Source organism: Malaclemys terrapin, chromosome 10 (assembly GCF_027887155.1).
Source record: "Malaclemys terrapin pileata isolate rMalTer1 chromosome 10, rMalTer1.hap1, whole genome shotgun sequence".
Lineage (NCBI taxonomy): Eukaryota > Metazoa > Chordata > Testudines > Emydidae > Malaclemys > Malaclemys terrapin.
In genome coordinates this window covers 72302396-72322706 of record NC_071514.1, presented here as the reverse complement: position 1 = coordinate 72322706, position 20311 = coordinate 72302396, and the positions used below count along the sequence as shown (strand labels likewise).

The following is a 20311-nucleotide window of genomic DNA, read 5'->3' as shown; positions in this document are numbered from 1 at the left end:
TAAAGTTTTACATCGTTTTGTTTTTGAGTGCAGTTATATAACAACAACAAAAATCTACATTTGTAAGTTACACTTTCATGATAAAGAGATTGCACTACAGTACTTGTATGAGGTGAATTGCAAAATACTATTTCTTTTATCATTTTTACAGTGGATATATTTGTAATCAAATATAATATAAAGTGAGCACTGTACACTTTGTATTCAGTGTTGCAACAGAAATCAATATATTTGAAAAATGTAGAAAAACATCCAAAAATATTTAATAAATTTCAATTGGTATTCTATTGTTTAACAGTGCGATTAATCGTGATTAATTTTTTTAGTTTGTGTGAGTTAACTGCGATTAATCGACAGCCCTGCTCTCCATGTATTTAAACATACTATATAACGAAAGAAGAGATCAATTTGTTTCAGTTTACCTCTCACCAAGATAATCTCCAATTACAGTTTTATTTAGTCCTTCCCCTTTATAGAGGAACTGTGCAATGTCTTCTGGAGTGTTCTGCAGCAGGTCATTTTCTATAAGAAACTGGATCCCCTAGGAAAAGAAATTTAAGAGGAAGAAGAATTATGTTTCCTTTCACAAACATTTATTTGAACACTGTCCAGGATATTTTGGGATGAATACACAGAGATATACATATCCGTACCATTTTCCACATTAAAAGAAAAATCTGTAGATTAAATTAGAGAAATCATTTATCTTTCAGGTAATGAAACTAGACATCTGTTCAGTCAGGTAGGTAATTTCTAGAATTAATTTACAGATCAGAAAAAGGAATTCCTAAGGTTGGAAACAGCAGGTGGCAATTTAAATTCCTTAAATTTAGAAAGATATTTAATTGAGTAACTATTCCATATTGGCCTTGGGAAGCAAACTGGAAGGGGAGTTAGCATTTAACAAAATTCAAATCAGTCCATGTTACTGCATTAATATCGGACAGAGGGCACAATCTGTGAGATCACATAAAGAGAGATACAGGGACAACATAATTTACTTATCATCATACTACAAGATAAAGCATCTGTTATAATTTGCAATGCCATGACTGAATGCATCAAGTCATTACTTGCAGTAGAAATTATGATTTGAGATAATTAATCCCATTTTGAGAATTTATGGGAAATCTTGGCATTAGGATGGTAATTAATTTCTGTCCCTGTTTGAACAAAGAGAGGATCTCATCATGGCAAATAAAGCCCAATGAAGTCAATGAGAGTCTTTCCATTTCATTTAATGAGCTTTCAATCAAGCTCATTCAGAGATGGGCTGAGGAAACAAGAGAGAGTAACCCTATAGAGAGTCAAGAGACAGGAAAGTTTTGGCTTGTCCATCCTCAGAGGCCTTTTTAGCCTTTGTACTTCCTAAATATTCTCATGAGATAAAGAGTCCTTGATATACAGTTTCTAGGGAAATCCAGAAGGCTTTCTGCAAAGAAATGAGGAAAGGACATTTTCAAAAACTGTATTAACATTATAGAAATCTTAAGGAATAAAAGGGGTGCTGTGTTAGCTCTTAAAATGATACTCAAGCCCCAAACAGATATTTCTCCAAGACAATATTTCTCTAACAAAAGGTCTTAATTTTTCCATTGCTTTCACAAAATTTATAACAAAATGTTGGGAGAAAGTAGCAATTGCAGCTCCATACAACTTTGAGGTCCTGAATTCTATCCATATGTGGAAGAGTTCACTAAATTATTAAAATCTTTGCTACTGAAACACATCCTGAGATTCCACTTGTTATTTTTAGAGATAAAAGCAAAAAACTTCTCCATTTCTGTAAATGGATATTGTTTATTGTTGTTCTCCTCTAGACTTGCAGGACATCCATCATCCTTGAAAAGGTAGGGAGAGGGAGGAAGAAAAAATACTGTACTACTTCTAATTTTACCTTCCACTGTCCAAGCCATTAGTGAAAACATGAAAATATTCTTATGGTTGGTTGATTTAGTTTGTTTTTGCAACAGTACCCTTACCTGCCTGGTAAGGAGGATTAGTTTGCTGACTGCAATCTACTTTAGAAGGGCAAACCTAATGCCATTCAGTCTTGAAGCTTTTTTTTAAGCCAGAAAGACCATTCACTCTCTTGAAGTTTCGCCACTGGAAAAATTACTTTCAGTGTCAGGATAGAACATTGATGTTTGTGACTCTCTTTTCAAATCACAGAGAAAGACATGATTTCTTTGCAAAGAAAATGTTTCAGTTTTATCTTGCTTGATAGTTGGATGTGTTGACTACTTAGCTAGACAAAAAGATGCTCCAAAGAGGAGTAAACGTAGGCAAATAAAATGAACTTTTTGTTTCCAAGAATAAGTTTGGTACATGTCTGAAAAGAGCACTATGACAATTAGGAGATTATTCCAAATTAAGGAACAAATAAGGTTAATCAGGATACAGACATTTTCAGCTTTAAAAAACACAAACCACCACTGAAAGCTATAAATCTGTCAAGCACAGAAAATCCTGTAGGAGTTCTAAAGGATGCATTCCAGAGGTGTCATAACTGTGGAGTTGTTAAAGCAGTGTTGATTTTTTTCCACTTAAATCAGGATTAAAATCGCTACCATACTTAAATAATTTAATTTTGTCTTTAAAATGTGCCACCATAACTCTTCAGAGGATGATTGAATTTTCTATACTTCTTTGGTCAAAAGACTATTTTAAAATGAGCCCTTTTTGAAAAAAAAAAAAGTTTTTAAATCTCTTATAGCTAAAGAACCAGTCCCTATAAACTCCATCATCTCTCTCTCACACACACACACACACACACACACACACCCATACCCATACCCATACCCATACCCATACCCATCTCCGGGATAGGATCATTTTCAAAGTTTGAAAGAAACACATGCAATAGCGTTATTCCCCTTATTTGTCACTCTAATTCAGCTCTACAAGGGAAGAGAAGAAAGAACTGCCCATTTGCCCTATTTCTGTTCTCAAAAATTATTTTCCTATTTCTCTAGTCCTTGTGCCCTGTCCTCACTGACATACTTTACTCTATGCACCTCTGGTCCTCCATCTTTCCATGCTTCATACTCTAATTTGTTAAACCTAGCAGGGGTTATGCTGATTTAAAAGAATGAGCTTCCTTTGATATGAGGGCACAGGACATCCTTTCAGACAAGCGTCAGAAACAACAGCTATGTCAGTAATGAAGCTGCAAGTTCCCTTTCTTTGGCATCTTTAGCGCCTCATTCTTTTTTATGCATCTAGGACTGTGTTCAATTCTGGTCGCCTTATCTATAAAGAATATAGCAGAAAGACAATTCCATGAAAAATTATGGAAATTATTAGAGGCCATGAGAAAGCTTTTGTGTGAAGACAGATTGAAAAAGATTGTGAAATGTTTACTTTTAAAAGGGACATGAGAAAGGTATCAAATTAAAGAACAGAACAGAGACAGTAGATCAAGAAGTTCAGTTAAATTGGAAGGATACAAATGTAATTAGCTTGTTAAACTCATTGCCACACAATATCATAGAGGACAGCAAAATTCAACAGAGGACTGGACATCTCTATGGTCAGTAAGGACATCCAGAATTCCATTAGTAAGGTTTTTCAAAAACAAGTTTAGCTAAATCCTGGTTTATAAGACAATCTCTACTTGCAGGAGTTAGGAAATAGCTTTCTGTAAGAGCATGTTAATCCTTTACTGTCTACTATAGGGCTTCTTATACCTCTCTCTAAAGCATCTAGTACTAGCCATTGTAAGAAATACAATATTGGACTAGATGGACCACCAGTGTAATCTGCTATGGCACTTGCTATATTCCCATTATAGACTATAGAACAGTGATTCTCAAACTTTTTTTTTCGTGGACCCCTTGCAAATTGCTGAGGGTCTCACGGGCCACTTAATGATCTTCCAAATGTTTGTACCATTAGCTAACTATTGTAAAGCGCTTCGGATAAAAGCGCTATATAAAAAAAGTTATAATAATTAACGTTTTTGGTTCTACAAATAAAAGCACACAACTCATATTTTAATATCAGTAGCCTTATCTTTCTATGCGATAGATGTGCCTTCTCTCCCTCGCCGTGGCAGCCCCCGAGCTGGGGCTGGGAAGGATGGGGGTCTCTCCCCCACTGCAGCAGCCCCCGGGCTGGGAAGGAGGGCTATCTCTCCCCAGCAGCCACAGCCCTGGATCTGCGGAAAGTAGCCTCTTTCTCTGGCCACCGCAGCCCTACGCATCCCAAATTCCCCCACCCCTCTTCTCACTCCACTGCCACCTGCCACCTACCCCCTATTCCCCTCAAGGCTACCACCTCACCTTACGTGTGCGTCTTCTCCAGAGTCCAGGCACCTAATTAGTGGAGCCACACCTGTGCAGCTCCACTAATTAGGTGGGTGACGCTTCATTTTCTCGTGTGCAGCTGCCCAGGTGCGCACCTTAGAGGGAACTATCTGTGGACCACCTGAATGGAGCTCCTGGACCACTGGTTGTCCGCGGACCACAGTTTGAGAACCTCTGCTATAGAATATGTATTCCCATGGGGAACATATTTTACCATAGAGGTTGGAATTAAAGTTTTGCATTCAGGTGGGATTGTGAGGAATCTGATGTTTGCATTGTGGCTGGACTATAATGGCATTTTCTTGTGCAGCACAGGAGAAAGTGAGGATGGCCGGGTACTGGAAAGGTGGTATAGTATAAGAGTTGAGATTACTGTGATATCAGTTTAATATATTATTTTCTTGATTTTTAATTATTGCATTATTTAAAAATACACTGGCAAAACTAATGTAAAAAGTTAGGGACACTTATGCATGCTAGATTAACAAGTTCACTTTCTTACAGAAGCTAGAATAGGTGAAAACTTCCTTTTAGCAGAAAAATTATGCAGAAAGGCCATCAATTCAGGATATAGGCCTTCTAGATCTGATAAAGTAGTCTATTATAGATAACATTATTTCAATATATGTATAGTACCTTACAGAAGGCTGAATGCAGTTATGTGCTGTCTTGTTTTTTCATTACAATTATGTAACAAGTACAGTAGATTCATCATCAGACAATTTTGAATGTATACAGACAATGGCTAGGGGGAATTAGTTATAATCTCCAAAACAGGTCTTAATGTATCTATTTGAACTGAAATATAAGGACATCCCATCAACCCTACCCTTGTCTTCATGAAGCTAATCAGGTTTCTTAGATCTAATAATACCTCTTTTCTGCAAATCCAAATCCTCAAATTACCATCCACAGAAACAGTCATCTTAAATACCCTGCAAACCAGGACTCAATTTCATTTTCCTTTGTAGCAGAAAAGAGGTGATAAAGAATTAAGAGGCAGATAGACAGGAAGAGGAGATTTGTCTGGGACAACAACAGTGTCTGGAAGAAGTGGGTCAAACAGACCACTGAAATACCCCTGCCTCCCACTCTAGACTTTGTCTCTCTCTGTACTGCTTTAGCGTCCGTTGACTAATTTAAGACAGGAGACAGCTGTATTAGTTTGCCTTCTCCACATAAAACACGATTACAAAAATGTATTTATACATTCACTACAAATATTAAATATATTTTTCTTAGTCAGCTATTAATGACTTCAATTAAATCAGCTTTGAATTTCAGTTTATATTTTAGAGTTAATCATAAAGTTTTATACCTCCCAAGAAGAACTGTCTTTCGAGATCCACCACAGACAATGTGTATCAAGCCCCAGCTATGATTTCATACTTCAAATTCACATACTGTGGTGCTTTTCACACAAAACCCAAAAGCATTTTATAAACTTTACAGATATAGAGCCCTGTTCACATGAGATCAAAGCTAAACTGGTTTTGAAAAGATATATACAATAACACCATGTAACTGCATCAAATGAAACAGTTTTCAAATCCAGTTCAGTGTACCCATGGAACAAATCAGCAAACAAAGTCAAATATAATAAACTCTTACCCACAAAAGGTTCAATTAGGATGGGTAATAAATTAGCCGGATTTGAAAATTGCATAGCACGAATTTAAACTAGGAGTTCGCAGATACTTTGAATAGAGTGGATCCCATCCAATAAAAAGACCATTCTGTGAAGTCACCTCCCCTTCCATTTGTGCTCACACAATTATCCCACTTATTTCACATTCCTGATCATGCAGTCTGCCTTCTCTCCTATTTGTGATCAAAAACAATATTCCTGTTGCAACAATAGCAAATTACTTCTATGGAAGAGCAACATTAGGAAAGTATTTAATGTATTTTTAGCTCCCGTGAATTCAACATAGCACTTGCAAAGATAAGCCAGCACCATGTGACCACCCAGTTCTTGCAGACCACCGCTGTTTCACAGACCACAGCTTCAGAGTGCTGATGTAAACCCATTTCCCACAGATAAAGAATGTTATAGTAATAATGTGGCCAGGACTTCTACACATAGGAATAATTTCACCCACCTGTGAACTATAGCCATCACTGCAAGAAAAGTACCTGAACTCATTTTTCAATTTGGCCACAAACCTTCTAGGCAGTAAAATAACAGGACACCTGAAAGCATGGCACCCCAAAACAAAAACAGAAAGGAGTAAAAAAAAAAAAAAAAAAAACAACCACCCGCCAAAAGATACAGGTGAAAGAGAGGAAACTATGGTCTATTAATCTAAATAAGATTATTTAGAAGAAAAAGACAATTTATAGGTTATAATAGCCTAAGTAACATACAGAGTTGTTAATTGAAAACACTGCTGTAAGTGAACCATTAAGTCATCCAAATATATTCAAGTTCAACATTCTTGAGAAGGAATCGTATCAAAAACTAGCACAGTGACCCCAAGCTTTAGTAAGGAAGATTTTTGGGGGGGAAATATTATGTTAATGTAGATATCATTCAGCTACTCAAAATCCAGTCCTAATGAACTCAGAAAGCAGTAAACAATACATCAGGGGAAATACACAATGGAAATTAGGAAGGGTAAAGAAGGGATTTGAAGAGCAATTAGCCAGATATGTTAAAGCAACAAGAAATTCTCAGTTTATCAGGAGGAGACACCTGCAAGAGAATTGGTGAGTCCTGGACTATGAGGGGGAAAAGGGAACAATTAAGGAAAATAAGGACATTGCAGAGAAGCTAAATGATGTCTTCACATCAGTCTTAACCCTAGACATACATTTCTTCAAATAATAAGCAAGAAATATTTTTTTAAAGTGATGACTATGTTTCTACTTGCAATTATTTGTGTAAGTGCTATTTATGAATGCACATAATTGAACATTAGCATTTGTGTATATAAATGTAGTGGTTTATATGAGCAGTTAATTGTGAGCACAAATTAAAAAGCCAGGTAGGAGACTATATAACAAAGGGCTCCAAACTTCTGACCAAACTGTAAAATATTTTTAGGACTGAATTTAGCACATCAACACAGAATATCTCCATCGAATGTTATCAGGTCTCTATGCAAGCGTGCCACAATGAGTATACTGACAAACTTACCTACCGTATTTAAAATTCTGACTACAAGAAAGATGTTTGCTCTAATAGATATATAATTTACTATTATTCTTTTCATTATCATTGTAGTAAAGGGTGGAGACAGTTAGATTTTGGGCCCATCTTCATGATGATTTTGCAAGACCATAAAAGTGTCCTGATGAATGTTTGGGGAGTTTTAAAACGCACCGTTTAATTTAACTTTAATTGATTACCACCAGTATGGTCTGCACTTGCCAAAAATAATATCATTAACAATAACTTAAATCCTGACAAATACAAATTGTACTACCTTCTTAGGGTCCATGTTGAATTTCTTCCTTCCCATTGCTATTTGCTTATTTCTCTGTGTAGTTTTGCTATTCATTTGGAAGACAAAAAAAAAAAAGATTATCAGCTGCTCTTGCTGAACGCAATAATTTAAACTCTCTGACTTTATTTATATTTTCAACTTTGTTTTTAATATTTTATTTTTATATAGTAAAAAAAAAATCATAGTAGCATAAGGCATTTACTTCCAAAAAGTGACAACCAAAAATAGTCTATTATTTAAAATCATTTTACAAAGAGGACCCACTAGTTATCACAGTTTCACAGGATCACAGGTATTACCTACGGAAAATTCTATCAGATCACTAAGTCCATCTTTCTGCAAGGGCAAAATAAAAGCTGTATGATATCTAAATGGATTCTGCAGATCTTAAAACAAGCCAAGCAAAGATTTATAAATATCCAGTTTTTGGTAACACAAGCAATTTTTGTTTCCTGTTCCTGAAACACCTTTGCCAGTATCTTATTACTGAGTGGAATGCTTGTCAGAGTTACTTACCTTTCTTCTACACTAGTCAGATTATCAATTTCTGTCATAACCTCTGCTATTTCAAATTTTAACCTCTGCCAAAAGAAGGAAAGGAAAGTAAGTTAACCAACCAGTATTAAAGCATTTTTAAAGATATTCACTCTGCCATAAACAAAATTAATGTGATCAATGTAGATTTCATTTTATTTACGAGTCAGTAGAGCTGTGAGAGAATTGCACAACCAGGGCTCGCTAGAATTAGTATTAAAAAAGAGCAGAGCCCTCTATTCTAGCTTGAAAACTCAATGTGGAAAAGAGAGGCTCTACTGAAAATCTTGCTTAGGACATCCTAATAGTAATATGACTAGATTAGCAAGGAAAGGAAGGAGGAAAAGGCCACAGATCATGTGCAAAGACGGTGAGCTGAAGATATCATACTTTTCTAGATGTGGTCCCTACTCTTCCCTTTTATTACCGGCCTTTGCAAAAACGAATCATAATGTGGTGAGGGTTTTCTGCAATAAATAGCAGTGGGATTTTTTGTGCTATCCAAACAGGAATCAATAAAAGTTGTTGCCCATTTGGGATATATGGTTTGAACTTTACACCAGCATTAATTTATAGATAGACATTTGTATCTTGTCACTAGAACTCTACTGGGCTCTCTTGTCACTGAGCTCTACTCAGACCATTAGATCCAAAAACCTCCTCCCAAAAGCAACTTATGCTGAGATTCTGTTCTGACTCTCAGTCCAAAATTCACTGCTTAGGGCCATCTCTCCTGGCCACTGATGCCAAGTTCTTAATCTTTCATAGTGTATTTCTCTTATCCTTTTTCATAGTCTCATTGCCAATACAAGTATTATAAGTTTCAGTATGAAAATTCCCTGCTCCAATATCTCAATTCACTACTTCCCACAATCAGCTCCAGTATTTCTGTATATGAAGTATTAACTATACAAATGAAGTGTATGTAGATACACACAATGTATTATACAGATTCAGGGTAAAATTTTCAAAAGTGCTTGAATGACTTAGGAATTTAAGGACTTGTCTACAAAATTAGTTTACAGCAAGTTGCGGTGTGAATCTAGCCCACACTAGCCTGCCACGGACTGACTAACTGTTTATAATGTGTTTTAATCTATTCCTCTTTGAAACATGACTAGTTAGATCAAAGAGCATCAACAAACTGTTAATGCGTGTCAGCACAGTGCACATGAACAGTTAGTCTGCAGCATGGTAGTGCAGAATAGATTCACACCCCAGTTTGCCGTGAAATCATTCATGTAGACAAGCCTTAAGTCTCACTGAAAGTCAGTAAGATTTAGGTTCTTAAATCACTATGTAAAATTTTCAAAAACGCTTAAATGACTTAAGAATCTAAACTTAATTAACTTTCAAGTCACTTAAGTGCTTTTGAAAATGTTACAAACAATATATAATTATAAATACATCATAACATATTGCTATAACATTAAATGTACTGAGGTAGTCTTCTTTGCATCTTTATCTGACAGATAAATAAATTACCTCAATATCATCAATTAGTTCTTTTTTCCTGCGACGAATGTTTAAAAGTTCTTCTCTCTCTTCTATGGAGAGATCATCCGGTACTGAAAATAAAGCAAATTTATATACTATTATCAATCACAGACAAATTAAAGAAATGCAATTTTTACAAGAAAATGCTTTAGCTAAAAATATGAGGGAAAAAATGGCATATACCCATTGTTACTGAACTTCCTCTTTATAAATCATAAAGAAGGCAATTCATTGAATTAACATCACCCCCAAAAGATTCTAGTATTCAAAGAAAGCAATACAGCTGTTGGGGACTCATTATCATATAATGGGTTTTATGACTTGGGTCTACACTTAAGTGGCCAAATTCATAAAAGAAATCATTGGAATTATACCAGCGATGGGCCAAAGTTGTTCCTATTTTTTAAAAAAGGAGATTCCTAAAATTACCCTATGTAGGTTTACAAAATGTATTATGACTTGTAAAGTACATATATTCATCAAATCTTTCAGGAAATAATTACAATATTTATATATAGACTCCTTATGGAGATGTGGTCTGAAATCAGCCCCAGGATACAGGATTAAATTTTATTTGGTTGCTTTGTATGGCAGGTACTGTACTTGCAATACTGCTGACATTTTTAATATCAATTACTTTTATCAGCAGGTAACGTTTTTATTCATTACAGATAAGGACACAGTTGGAAAACATTAACACAGCATCTCATATATTCAGTGTTTTACAATAACATTTTTAAAAGTTTGCCATATTTAAAACAACTTCTCTCAACTGTTTACTTAGTTATACTGAAATAAGAGTGCTACCCTGCTGATAAAAGTAATTGCTACTGAAGATGCAAGCACAGTGCTGTATATATCTGTAGCTGAACCTCAGCCCACCACTACTTCCCCTGTTGCCCTTGTCTGGCAGGCAGGAAACCTGAGGTATTGCTCCAATAATATCTCAGCTGTTTTCTGGACAATCAGATTTTTCCTTGCCTGTTAGTAAGCATCCTAGGCAGGGGCTGCATCTCATTTGTTTGTACTACACTAAAGACATTGTCAGTGCTCAGTAAGCAACAGTATTCACACTTCTTTCTGATTTTCATGTACTGTGGTTAACAGTTTGAATGCTAGCTGTTCTCAAGGAAATGTTTTTGTTTTAATTAAGATGACAAAGCAGCTTGCCTCACAAGCTCAGTAAAATGCAACTATTACAATAATTAGCAAGGGTTCTGCACCAAGTGAGATGTGTGACAAATGTAGTAATTTTAAATGGCAAAAGCCTTCTCCTTTTCTAATGCACATGCATTTAGCAGGCAGACCAGAAACAAAGATTTGGGTTTATTTTTAAATATATTTGAAATTTGAAGTATATCTTCTTCTGATAGTCAATGGTCAAGCTCCAATTGTAAAAGTTTGCAATTTTTTTATATATATTCTCAACAGAATACAAAATTAAAATGGCAACATTGTCTATAAGCCACTACTAACAAGTGATCTCATTTAACTGTTCCAGGTACAAACATGATTATATTACTTTCAATTTAGGAAATGGTCAAGTCTTTTGTTAAAAAAAAAATTTTTTTTTTGCCTGTTTTTTCCCCTATATATTTCTCACTGGAAACCCATCCCCTCTTAAAAAATTTTCTCAGAACAGATACTGACACATCTGAAACACAGGATCATTCATTTTACATCAGGCTTTACAAAGAGATAGGTTCCTGGGTCAGTGGTTTTGTTCAGTGATGTGTGGTTGCTGGTGAGTATTTGCTTTAGGTTGGAGGGTTGTCTGTAAGCGAGGACACCAGCAACCACACATCACTGAACAAAACCACTGACCCAGGAACCTATCCTTGTAACAAAGCCCGATGCCAACTCTGTCCACATATCTATTCAAGTGACATAATCATAGGACCTAATCACATCAGCCATACCATCAGGGGCTCGTTCACCTGCACATCTACCAATGTGATATATGCCATCATGTGCCAACAATGCCCCTCTGCCATGTACATTGGCCAAACCAGACAGTCTCTACGCAAAAGAATTAATGGACACAAATCTGACATCAGGAATCATAATACTCAAAAACCAGTGGGAGAACACTTTAACCTGTCTGGCCATTCAATGACAGACCTGCGGGTGGCTATATTATAACAGAAAAACTTCAAAAACAGACTCCAACGAGAGACTGCTGAGCTGGAATTGATATGCAAACTAGACACAATCAACTCAGGATTGAATAAGGACTGGGAATGGCTGAGCCATTACAAACATTGAATCTATCTCCCCTTGTAAGTATTCTCATACTTCTTCTCAAACTGTCTGTACTGGGCTAGCTTGATCATCACTTCAAAAGTTTTTTTTCTCTTACTTAATTGGCCTCTCAGAGTTGGTAAGACAACTCCCACCTGTTTATGCTCTCTGTATGTGTGTATATATATCTCCTCAATATTTATTCCACTCTGTATGCATCCGAAGAAATGGGCTGTAGTCCACAAAAGCTTATGCTCTAATAAATTTGTTAGTCTCTAAGGTGCCACAAGTACTCCTGTTCTTTTTATGGATACAGACTAACACAGCTGCTACTCTGAAACCAGTCTTGTTACAGTTTCTCTTGGTAGTTTCATGTTGTTTAATACCTGATTGAGAAAGTTAAAGAGTCAAATCTCCACTGAAAACTAATTAAACTTCTACTCTGAATTGACAGGACTTATGCCTGAATTAAGTACTGTAGGTTCAGGCTGTCCAGTGTAGAGAAAAGAATTACTCCATTATTTTTGTAGAATCTTCAAATATAGTGTTTCATTTCTTCTTATAGCTCTATAGCAGCAATACACAGACATGCTGTTCCCAGACACAGACACATCCATGCTTATATGATTAATGATACTGTCGCACAAGAAGAAAAGTAAAACCAAATGGATTCATATTGTTTTCTGCTGCACTGGGAAATCACAAATTATCCATTTGCCAGATGGAAAAGGAGAAAAATCATCAGGGAAAGAAGATTCTAAACAGGGTAATTTAAGGCAGTGGTCCTCAACTTATATAGCATTGTGGCTCACTGCCAGCAGCCCCAACCCTGGACCCCAGACCCATGCCGCATGGGGCCAGCCGGCTGCCCACCCCAGATACCCAGTGGTTGCTCCAGAGCTTGCGGGGCCAGGCGGCTGCCCCAGAGCTTGGATCCTGCAGGGCTGGCCAGCAGCCTCGATCCCAGACTCCCACCATGTGTGGCAGGCCAGCAGCCTGGACCCCACCGTGCTGGGCAGCGGGGCAGCCAAGAACCCGGACCCTGCCATGCGGGCCGGCCTTTAGCACACAGCTGAGCTGGGCTGCAGCAGTGTGCTAATTGGGCCACATGCGGCCTGCTAGCCACTGGTTGAGAACCGCTGCTTTAAGGCTTGTCTACACTGCCCTGCAGTTCGGATTAAGGGGGCGTGAATAGCAGTGCACATCAAAGTGCTGCACTGTAACTCCGCTGTGTGGGCATTGCAGGCACAAATGTAAAGGTTCCAAGTTTGCACTAAAGTAGTTCTTGCTCCACCACAGACTTCCTGTGGGACTTCGGGCAAGTCAGTTAGGACTTGTCTAGACGGAGCATGTGTAGCAACCTGAGCATAAATCTACAGTGCATTAGTATGACACACACTAACAGTCCATGTGGATCCTGCTACAGCACACTAGGAGTATCCCATCAGAGTAGATCAATGAGCACTACCGAACTTTTCAGTGCATGGTAGCAGGCTTCACACAGACAGACAGTGCATGGCAGGCTAGCACATGCTTGCACCCCAGCTTGCTACACATTCTCCATCTAGACAAGCCCAGAGTCCCTCTGTGTCTCAGTTCCTCATCTGTAAAATGGGAATAATAGTATTTCTGTACCTCAGGGAATGGTTGTGGTAAATGTATTAGAGACTGTGAGGCACTCAGATACTACTGAAATGGGAGGCCCATATGAATACATCAAATTTGATTAAATTAATTAAAAGGTTTATCATAGATAAAATATGTCATTTTTCAATGTGAGAAACACCAAAGAAGTATTTCCCTCTGATATCATTCAATTCAAAATAATTAAAGTCACACACACAAAAAATATTTGCAACAGTACTAGCTAGATCAAAAGTCACCACAGTGATGTTAGAGTCTTCTCTGAACAAAAAAGCAGGCAAATCTAGTTTAATTTTTTTGAAGGTGCCTGCCACCATTATATCGGCACCACAGGTTGTGCAAGGCAGAAAGTCATTTATTCTGGAAAGATAGCAGTGGCCACTGTGGTATCAACTGCAAGTGGAATCAGCACCTTTAATAAATTCCCATTTATAAATAAATAAAATTGCTGTTGTGCTTAAAAGGTTTGAAAATGTCATTGAGATTTTTGGCATACAGACTTCTTGTGCCTTCACAGCAAGCTTACTAAAATGATTCTATAAGTAGGCTCCAAATCCACTGTTAGAATCATAGAATAATAGGGTTGGAAGAGACCTCAGGAGGTCATCTAGTCCAATCCCCTGCTCAAAGCAGGACCAACACCAACTAAATCATCCCAGCCAGGGCTTTGTCAAGCCTGGCCTTAAAAACCTCTAAGGATGGAGATTCCACCACTTCCCTAGGTAACCCATTCCAGTGCTTCACCACCCTCCTAGTGAAATAGTGTTTCCTAATATCCAAAATAGTTACAGTCAATAGACCTCAATGACTCCCAATAAACATTCTACTATCAAATCATTTCAGCACATCTAAATAATCCACATACCTTCTTGACCTGTAAACGAAGAGACAAGTAGGGTGAGGTAATATCGTTTATTGGACCAACTTCTATAAATGAAACAGACAAACTTTCAACTTACACAGAGCTCTTCTTCACTCATCTTATCTCTCTATTATCCTGGGACCAATACAGCTACAACAACACTGCAAACAATGTAAATGAAGATGCTTGAGGCAGTCTTGTCTGAGTGCAAGCAGCATTCTGGGAATATTCTGTAGTTGAAATTCTGGTAACTAACACATGTTTTTCCTTTTTAAACTTAGATACAGATATGGAACTATACATAGGCGTCTCTCAGAATACAAAATTACATCTTTCTTCTGTATTACTCATTACTACTCATTTTCTAGATATCATCTTTGAGTCATTTCCAAAATGTCTGAGGTTCAACACTTCTGAACACAACATATACAGGGTGGGAGGAATGAACGTGTCCATTTAAACAATAAAGCCAAACAAAAACCTTCCTGGACTTTTTGATGGAAAAAATATTTCAGTATAGTGAGTAAACTGCAACTATCACATTTTGAGGTTATCTTCAAATCTTTACACAAGGGCTATTTTCCATGTTAATGTAAAAGATATTGTTAGCTCGGATTGAATAATTCATTATCATGAAGACTCAATCTTGCAGACTAGTAAATGTGAAGTCAATATATTAACTAAATTTTTACTGAAGATTAAGAGGGTTGTTCACAGCCCAAGTTATATGCTTATCCAGTTACTAAAGAGAAGGAGGTAGATATACAGAAAATACAGAAGAGCTGAGACCCTATAGGTTAGAGTTAAATAGATATTGCTCTTTTTAAAAATAGCATAGTAATTTTTTTTTAATCCGATCATGCCACTTGGCCCATCTTCCCTCAAATCAGTTTAACTGATTTTAAACACCTGAAGTAAATTTTCCATAAGTAAACTTTCAACATCATAGGCAGAAAAAAATACCAAACAGGACCCTTCATAAGTTACTTCAAATGACAGTACAGTTTTCATACAGATTTTTTAAGAGCAATCATGTAATCAGTCCACACCTTTGTAGTTCACTACAGTAACTCCACTGGAGACAGTGGTGTTTTACACTGCAGCTTGTATTACAGATACCAAATTAAAGTTTAAGAGAGTGATAGCATCATTACCACACGAGAGAAAAACATAAGCAGAAGCTTCTAGTCTTTAGAGACTTATGTCAAATATGCATTTCTCTCCACAAGCCCGCCTAAAAAGTGTGAAAACCAAACCACCAATATTTTTTGAACGCTGACAACTTAAAATGTAATAGCATCAAAATAAATGGAATCCATAAGTCATGTGCAAGCCACAACATTTTATATTTCTGTTTGCCAATGATTTCCTTCAACCAGCCTTTGTACTTGGTCTCCCTAAAGCATAACTTCTTGGAAAGGTGGTGAGATCTTGTCTTCATACTTATTTGGTAAGCACCTGAAAAACTGCTGGAGTTATTTATATATTAGCTGTTCAACTGATCCACTTTGGAGAAAAAAAGCTTCAAAAAATCCTATATATCCCTATTTGCACATAAAGGAAAGAACTGCAAGAAAACCACTTCAGAAATAATTTGAGAATAACAATCTATATTTCAGTACCCTTGAAAATGCAATATATTCAATACAGCTATGTCTACAGAAGAACGTGACACATACCAGTAGGAGCAAGAAAGCCCCAGAGGCGAGAGACGACTAGGAACACATCCCACTATAGAAAAAGAAGTCTAATCTTTCTTTTCCAAGCCCAGATCTTTGATCTCACCATACTCTTCAGCAACAAAGATTAAATCATTTCTGGTACATTGATGCTGCCATGCAAATAGCCTCGGGTGGATTCTTTAGCTTAGCAAATCCTACTTGTTGGCCTGTCTTTCAGTCTTCATTCATTGGCTGAGATGTGAGAATGCAACCTCAAGGCTTTATCTGGACTGGTAGAAAAAAAAAGGGTATAGAGCAAGGGTCGGCAACCTTTCAGAAGTGGTGTGCCAAGTCTTCATTTATTCACTCTAATTTAAGGTTTTGTGTGCCAGTAATACATTTTAGAAGTTTTTAGAAGTCTCTTTCTATAAGTCTATAATATATAACTAAACTATTGTTGTATGTAAAGTAAATAAGGTTTTTAAAATGTTTAAGAAGCTTAATTTAAAATTAAATTAAAATGCCGAGCCCCCTGGACTGGTGGCCAGGACCCGGGCAGCGTGAGTGCCACTGAAAATCAGCTTGCATTCCGCCTTCGGCAAGCGTGCCATAGGTTGCCTACCCTGGTATAGAGCCTTCTTTAAGGATCCCCCCTCCTTTGGGAATTGGGAGGGGAAGCATCACCTCAGCTGGTGAGCAGGCTGGTGGGGGTCAGGTAAGCCACTATCCCATGTGCACCATGGGGAGGGTGTATCACCCCTGTCCCTTTGGCCTGAGTCCCCTCTTATGCCCAGTTAGTAGCTTCCACTCACCTACCCTTAGGATTAGCGTAGGATTGGATTTTAGAGATTGGAAAGGAATTTCCCCCTCATTTACAGATGGCCAGAGCAGGATGGTTCTTTGTTTGTTGTTGGGGGTTTTTTTTTGCCTTGACCATAGCAGCTCAGGGCTCCTGTGGGACAGGTCAGGAGGTAAAGTTAAAGATGTCACAATTTAGCAGGTGGCCAGTGCTGGTACTTGTTCCACTTAGGGTCCAGTTTTCTGATAAACCGGAATTAGAAGTGGAGTTTGTGGGAAGGCAGCCCCTAAAGAAGCTAGGGCTCCTAACGTATGGTATAGAGGAGACAACCCCTTTCCCCTGCCCCTTAACCTTCGTAATAGGAGAGGTAAGGTGGGGTCTCAGTGGTCTGGGACCAGCTGTGTAGAAGGGTGGGGATGATAGCAGCCCTCCACCACGGAGGAAATGATGGAGGAAGAAATCATGACCTGTACAGCATGAACTTTTGCTGGTTAGTTCCCAGATAAATTAAGTAATAAAGCTGCGGACTAATTAAACTATGTCCCTTACATTTGGTCTTTCTTTCTCCCTGTCCAGGATAATTGTGCCCTGCTCCCCCCGTAACTGATTCCAGAGTTAAGTCTGTGAAAGAGAGAGTAAAGCAGCTCCCAGCCAGCAAAACAGAGATCTTACAACAACATATGAATCAGTAACAGATAGAACATGAAATTATTGCCCAATCCAATTTAAGAGGCAAAGTAAAGTATAGGAATCGTGGAGTTAACTGGCATCATTGTTTCTGAAGGATAAAGGTTTTCCTTAATACTCTTCCTAAAACCCATCTCCCTCATAAGAGAAAAGTAAACCCCAAACTGCTGCAGTACTATGTTAGAAGTTGTATTCCCATCCCCAGTAAAAAGTGATCTAACAGATTTTGAGCTAGCTATAGCAGCTGATGTTTTAGTATAGGTATATTGATATTTACAATATGTAAGATCAATAAGCCCTTCCTTGTCCAAAAACTACATTTGTACAGCATCTATTGGCCTGATAACTGTATGCCACGTGGAAAATTAACATGTATACAGCTGTTGGAACAAAACTGGCCATTCCAGTCCATTCCTCTGAACAGATAATCTCAGGGTGGTCTCTCCCACCCCTCTCTCCCTCAATCCCTCTTCTTTTCTATTAAATCAAGAGAGTATTTTCAAGTTTTTAGACAAGATGTATAAACAAAAGCTGTGACCACACTTGTGGTCATTAAAGACTCCATAGACATTTTCGTAGGAGGATAACATCCTGGACAGATTCTATTATGCAGACAGAACATGATTTCCCAAAATTCCTCCTGTAAACTTAGCTGGATTTCATAGTAGTCTTCAGTTTTTGTCCTTGACTATTGTGTTGCAATACTGTGTGCCATTTAACAGCTGCTATCTTCCATCCTTATCCTAACAGTGGCCACATTGTAGTTGTGGATGAAGATATTCCTAAATACAGGCAACAATGCAGTATGCCTTTCACATGCCAAGTTACCGTTCAATCAATGGGAAAAAGGAATTCAGGAATGTGTCCACTATACTTTGCGGACGTACAAAGAGCACTGCAGAACCTAGAACAGTACCTCAAAATCACAGAATACTTGACAATGCTCCATTACAAGAAGTTGTTGATCACCTATTTCATTCTGGGGGAAGGAGATATTTTAATTCTTGTTATAAGCATCACAATCAATCATTATTTGGCCTATCTGGATTTCTTCCAGTAATATGAAAAGAACTGCACAAGTTGATAGTGCTTCTATTGGCACATTCAAGTGTATGTTCAGGAAGTCAGAGGAAACATTGTTCCCCTCTACCATGACTTGTAAACATTTTAGATGTATGAATTTGGGAAAGTGATTTACTCTGTAAGGAGGACTCATCAGATTTAGTATATTAAAAATAGGATAAAATAATCTGGGTTATTCTTATATGTACTTTATCCTAAAAGGAATTTGTAGGGTAACTGCACTTTAGGAAGGAAATAAACTCTTGTAAACCAATTAACTGGTTATTTCTTTACCTTTTTTGGTCATTTTATTAGGGTTTGGTTAAGTTTTTCATATGGTCAGATAGTGATCAAATTAACATTACTAGTCAAGCAGCAGGGAGAGAGTTAGTAGCTCAGAAGAGGTTGGAAGGTCAAAGTCTAGTAAGATTGCTTTGGAAAAGAAAAAAAAAAAAAAAATCTCGCTACAGCTTTCTCCACTCAGAAAAGAACCCACAACCCACACAACTTCACAAAATGAAACTGAGAAGCTAAAGTAGAGCAACACCCCACAATGGCCACACAGTTCAAACCAATTTTTAAGATGGTTTTAGCTTATTATAATAATAATGGCTTCTCTCTCTCTCTCTTTTTTGGTAATACTATGGGTTTTGAGGATTTTTTTTTAAACCAAGAATCAACACAGTAAGAGATGTACTATAGGTTTAGTCTAACTTGAAGGCAGGATGTATTTTAAAGAAGAACCAAGATCTTTCTTGAGAATTTACTAGGCATGAGACAATGTTACTACTGGAGAGAGAGGATTAGTATTTTGCACTCCACAGAAATGGCAGATGAGGTCAGTAAGGACCTAGCAGTTACAATATCAGTGTGGGTTTTAAAATGACCATTTAGAGAACGTAGATAAATGGTGGGGCTGCCCCAAAATTAAGCTTTTGGGCCCAGGGACACAAAAACATTTTAACAAAAAGTAGTAAATTACCCATAGGGCTTGTCTACACTACCACACAGGGTTGATCTAAAATATGCAACTTCAGCTACTTGAATAGCGTAGCTGAAGTCAACGTACTTAGATCTACAAACCGCGGTGTCTTCACTGCGGTAAGTCGAGAAATGACGCTCTCCCGTCGACTCCGCTTGTGCTTCTTATTCTGGTGAAGTACCGGAGTCGACAGGAGAGCGCTCACCATCGCTCTACTAGATGCAATAAATTGACCCCCGCTGGATCGATCGCTGCCCGCCGATCTGGTGGGTAGTGTAGACAAGCCCATAAACATGCCTTTTCCTGCTTATCTGGCACAGGGGGAAAAAAAAAAATCACAAAACTACTAAGAAATTCCTTATTCCTTGCAGCCCACATTTTAACACCATCTTTTTGGCATTCAATGGATGTACACCTTGCCTGCACAGAGATGGTTTGGGCGAGGCCCAAGGTATTCTATCCTTGGTAAGTTCTTATTAAGACATGAGATAGCTGTGGATTTTAATGTTACCTGGTCATCATTGGTTCAGTTCTTGAACTTCTTAGAGACAGCTAAGGAAACATCTATCCTTTCTTTTTGCCACTT

General features: G+C 37.6%; 1 protein-coding gene across 2 annotated transcripts in view; it reads right to left on the bottom strand.

Moving 5' to 3' along the window:
- CYTH3 (cytohesin 3) overlaps positions 1-20311 on the bottom strand; it is a 94831-nt gene that overhangs the window by 33565 nt on the left and 40955 nt on the right. For both annotated transcript variants that reach the window (XR_008446443.1, XM_054041629.1), the window contains exons 2-5: positions 9776-9858; positions 8273-8337; positions 7736-7802; positions 423-541 (exon numbers count right to left, since the gene is read on the bottom strand). Coding sequence is in view for 1 of the 2 variants with exons in the window: in XM_054041629.1 (XP_053897604.1) it covers positions 423-541; positions 7736-7802; positions 8273-8337; positions 9776-9858 (334 nt within the window). In the remaining variant the exon portion in view is untranslated. The remainder of the gene's footprint in view (positions 1-422; positions 542-7735; positions 7803-8272; positions 8338-9775; positions 9859-20311) is intronic.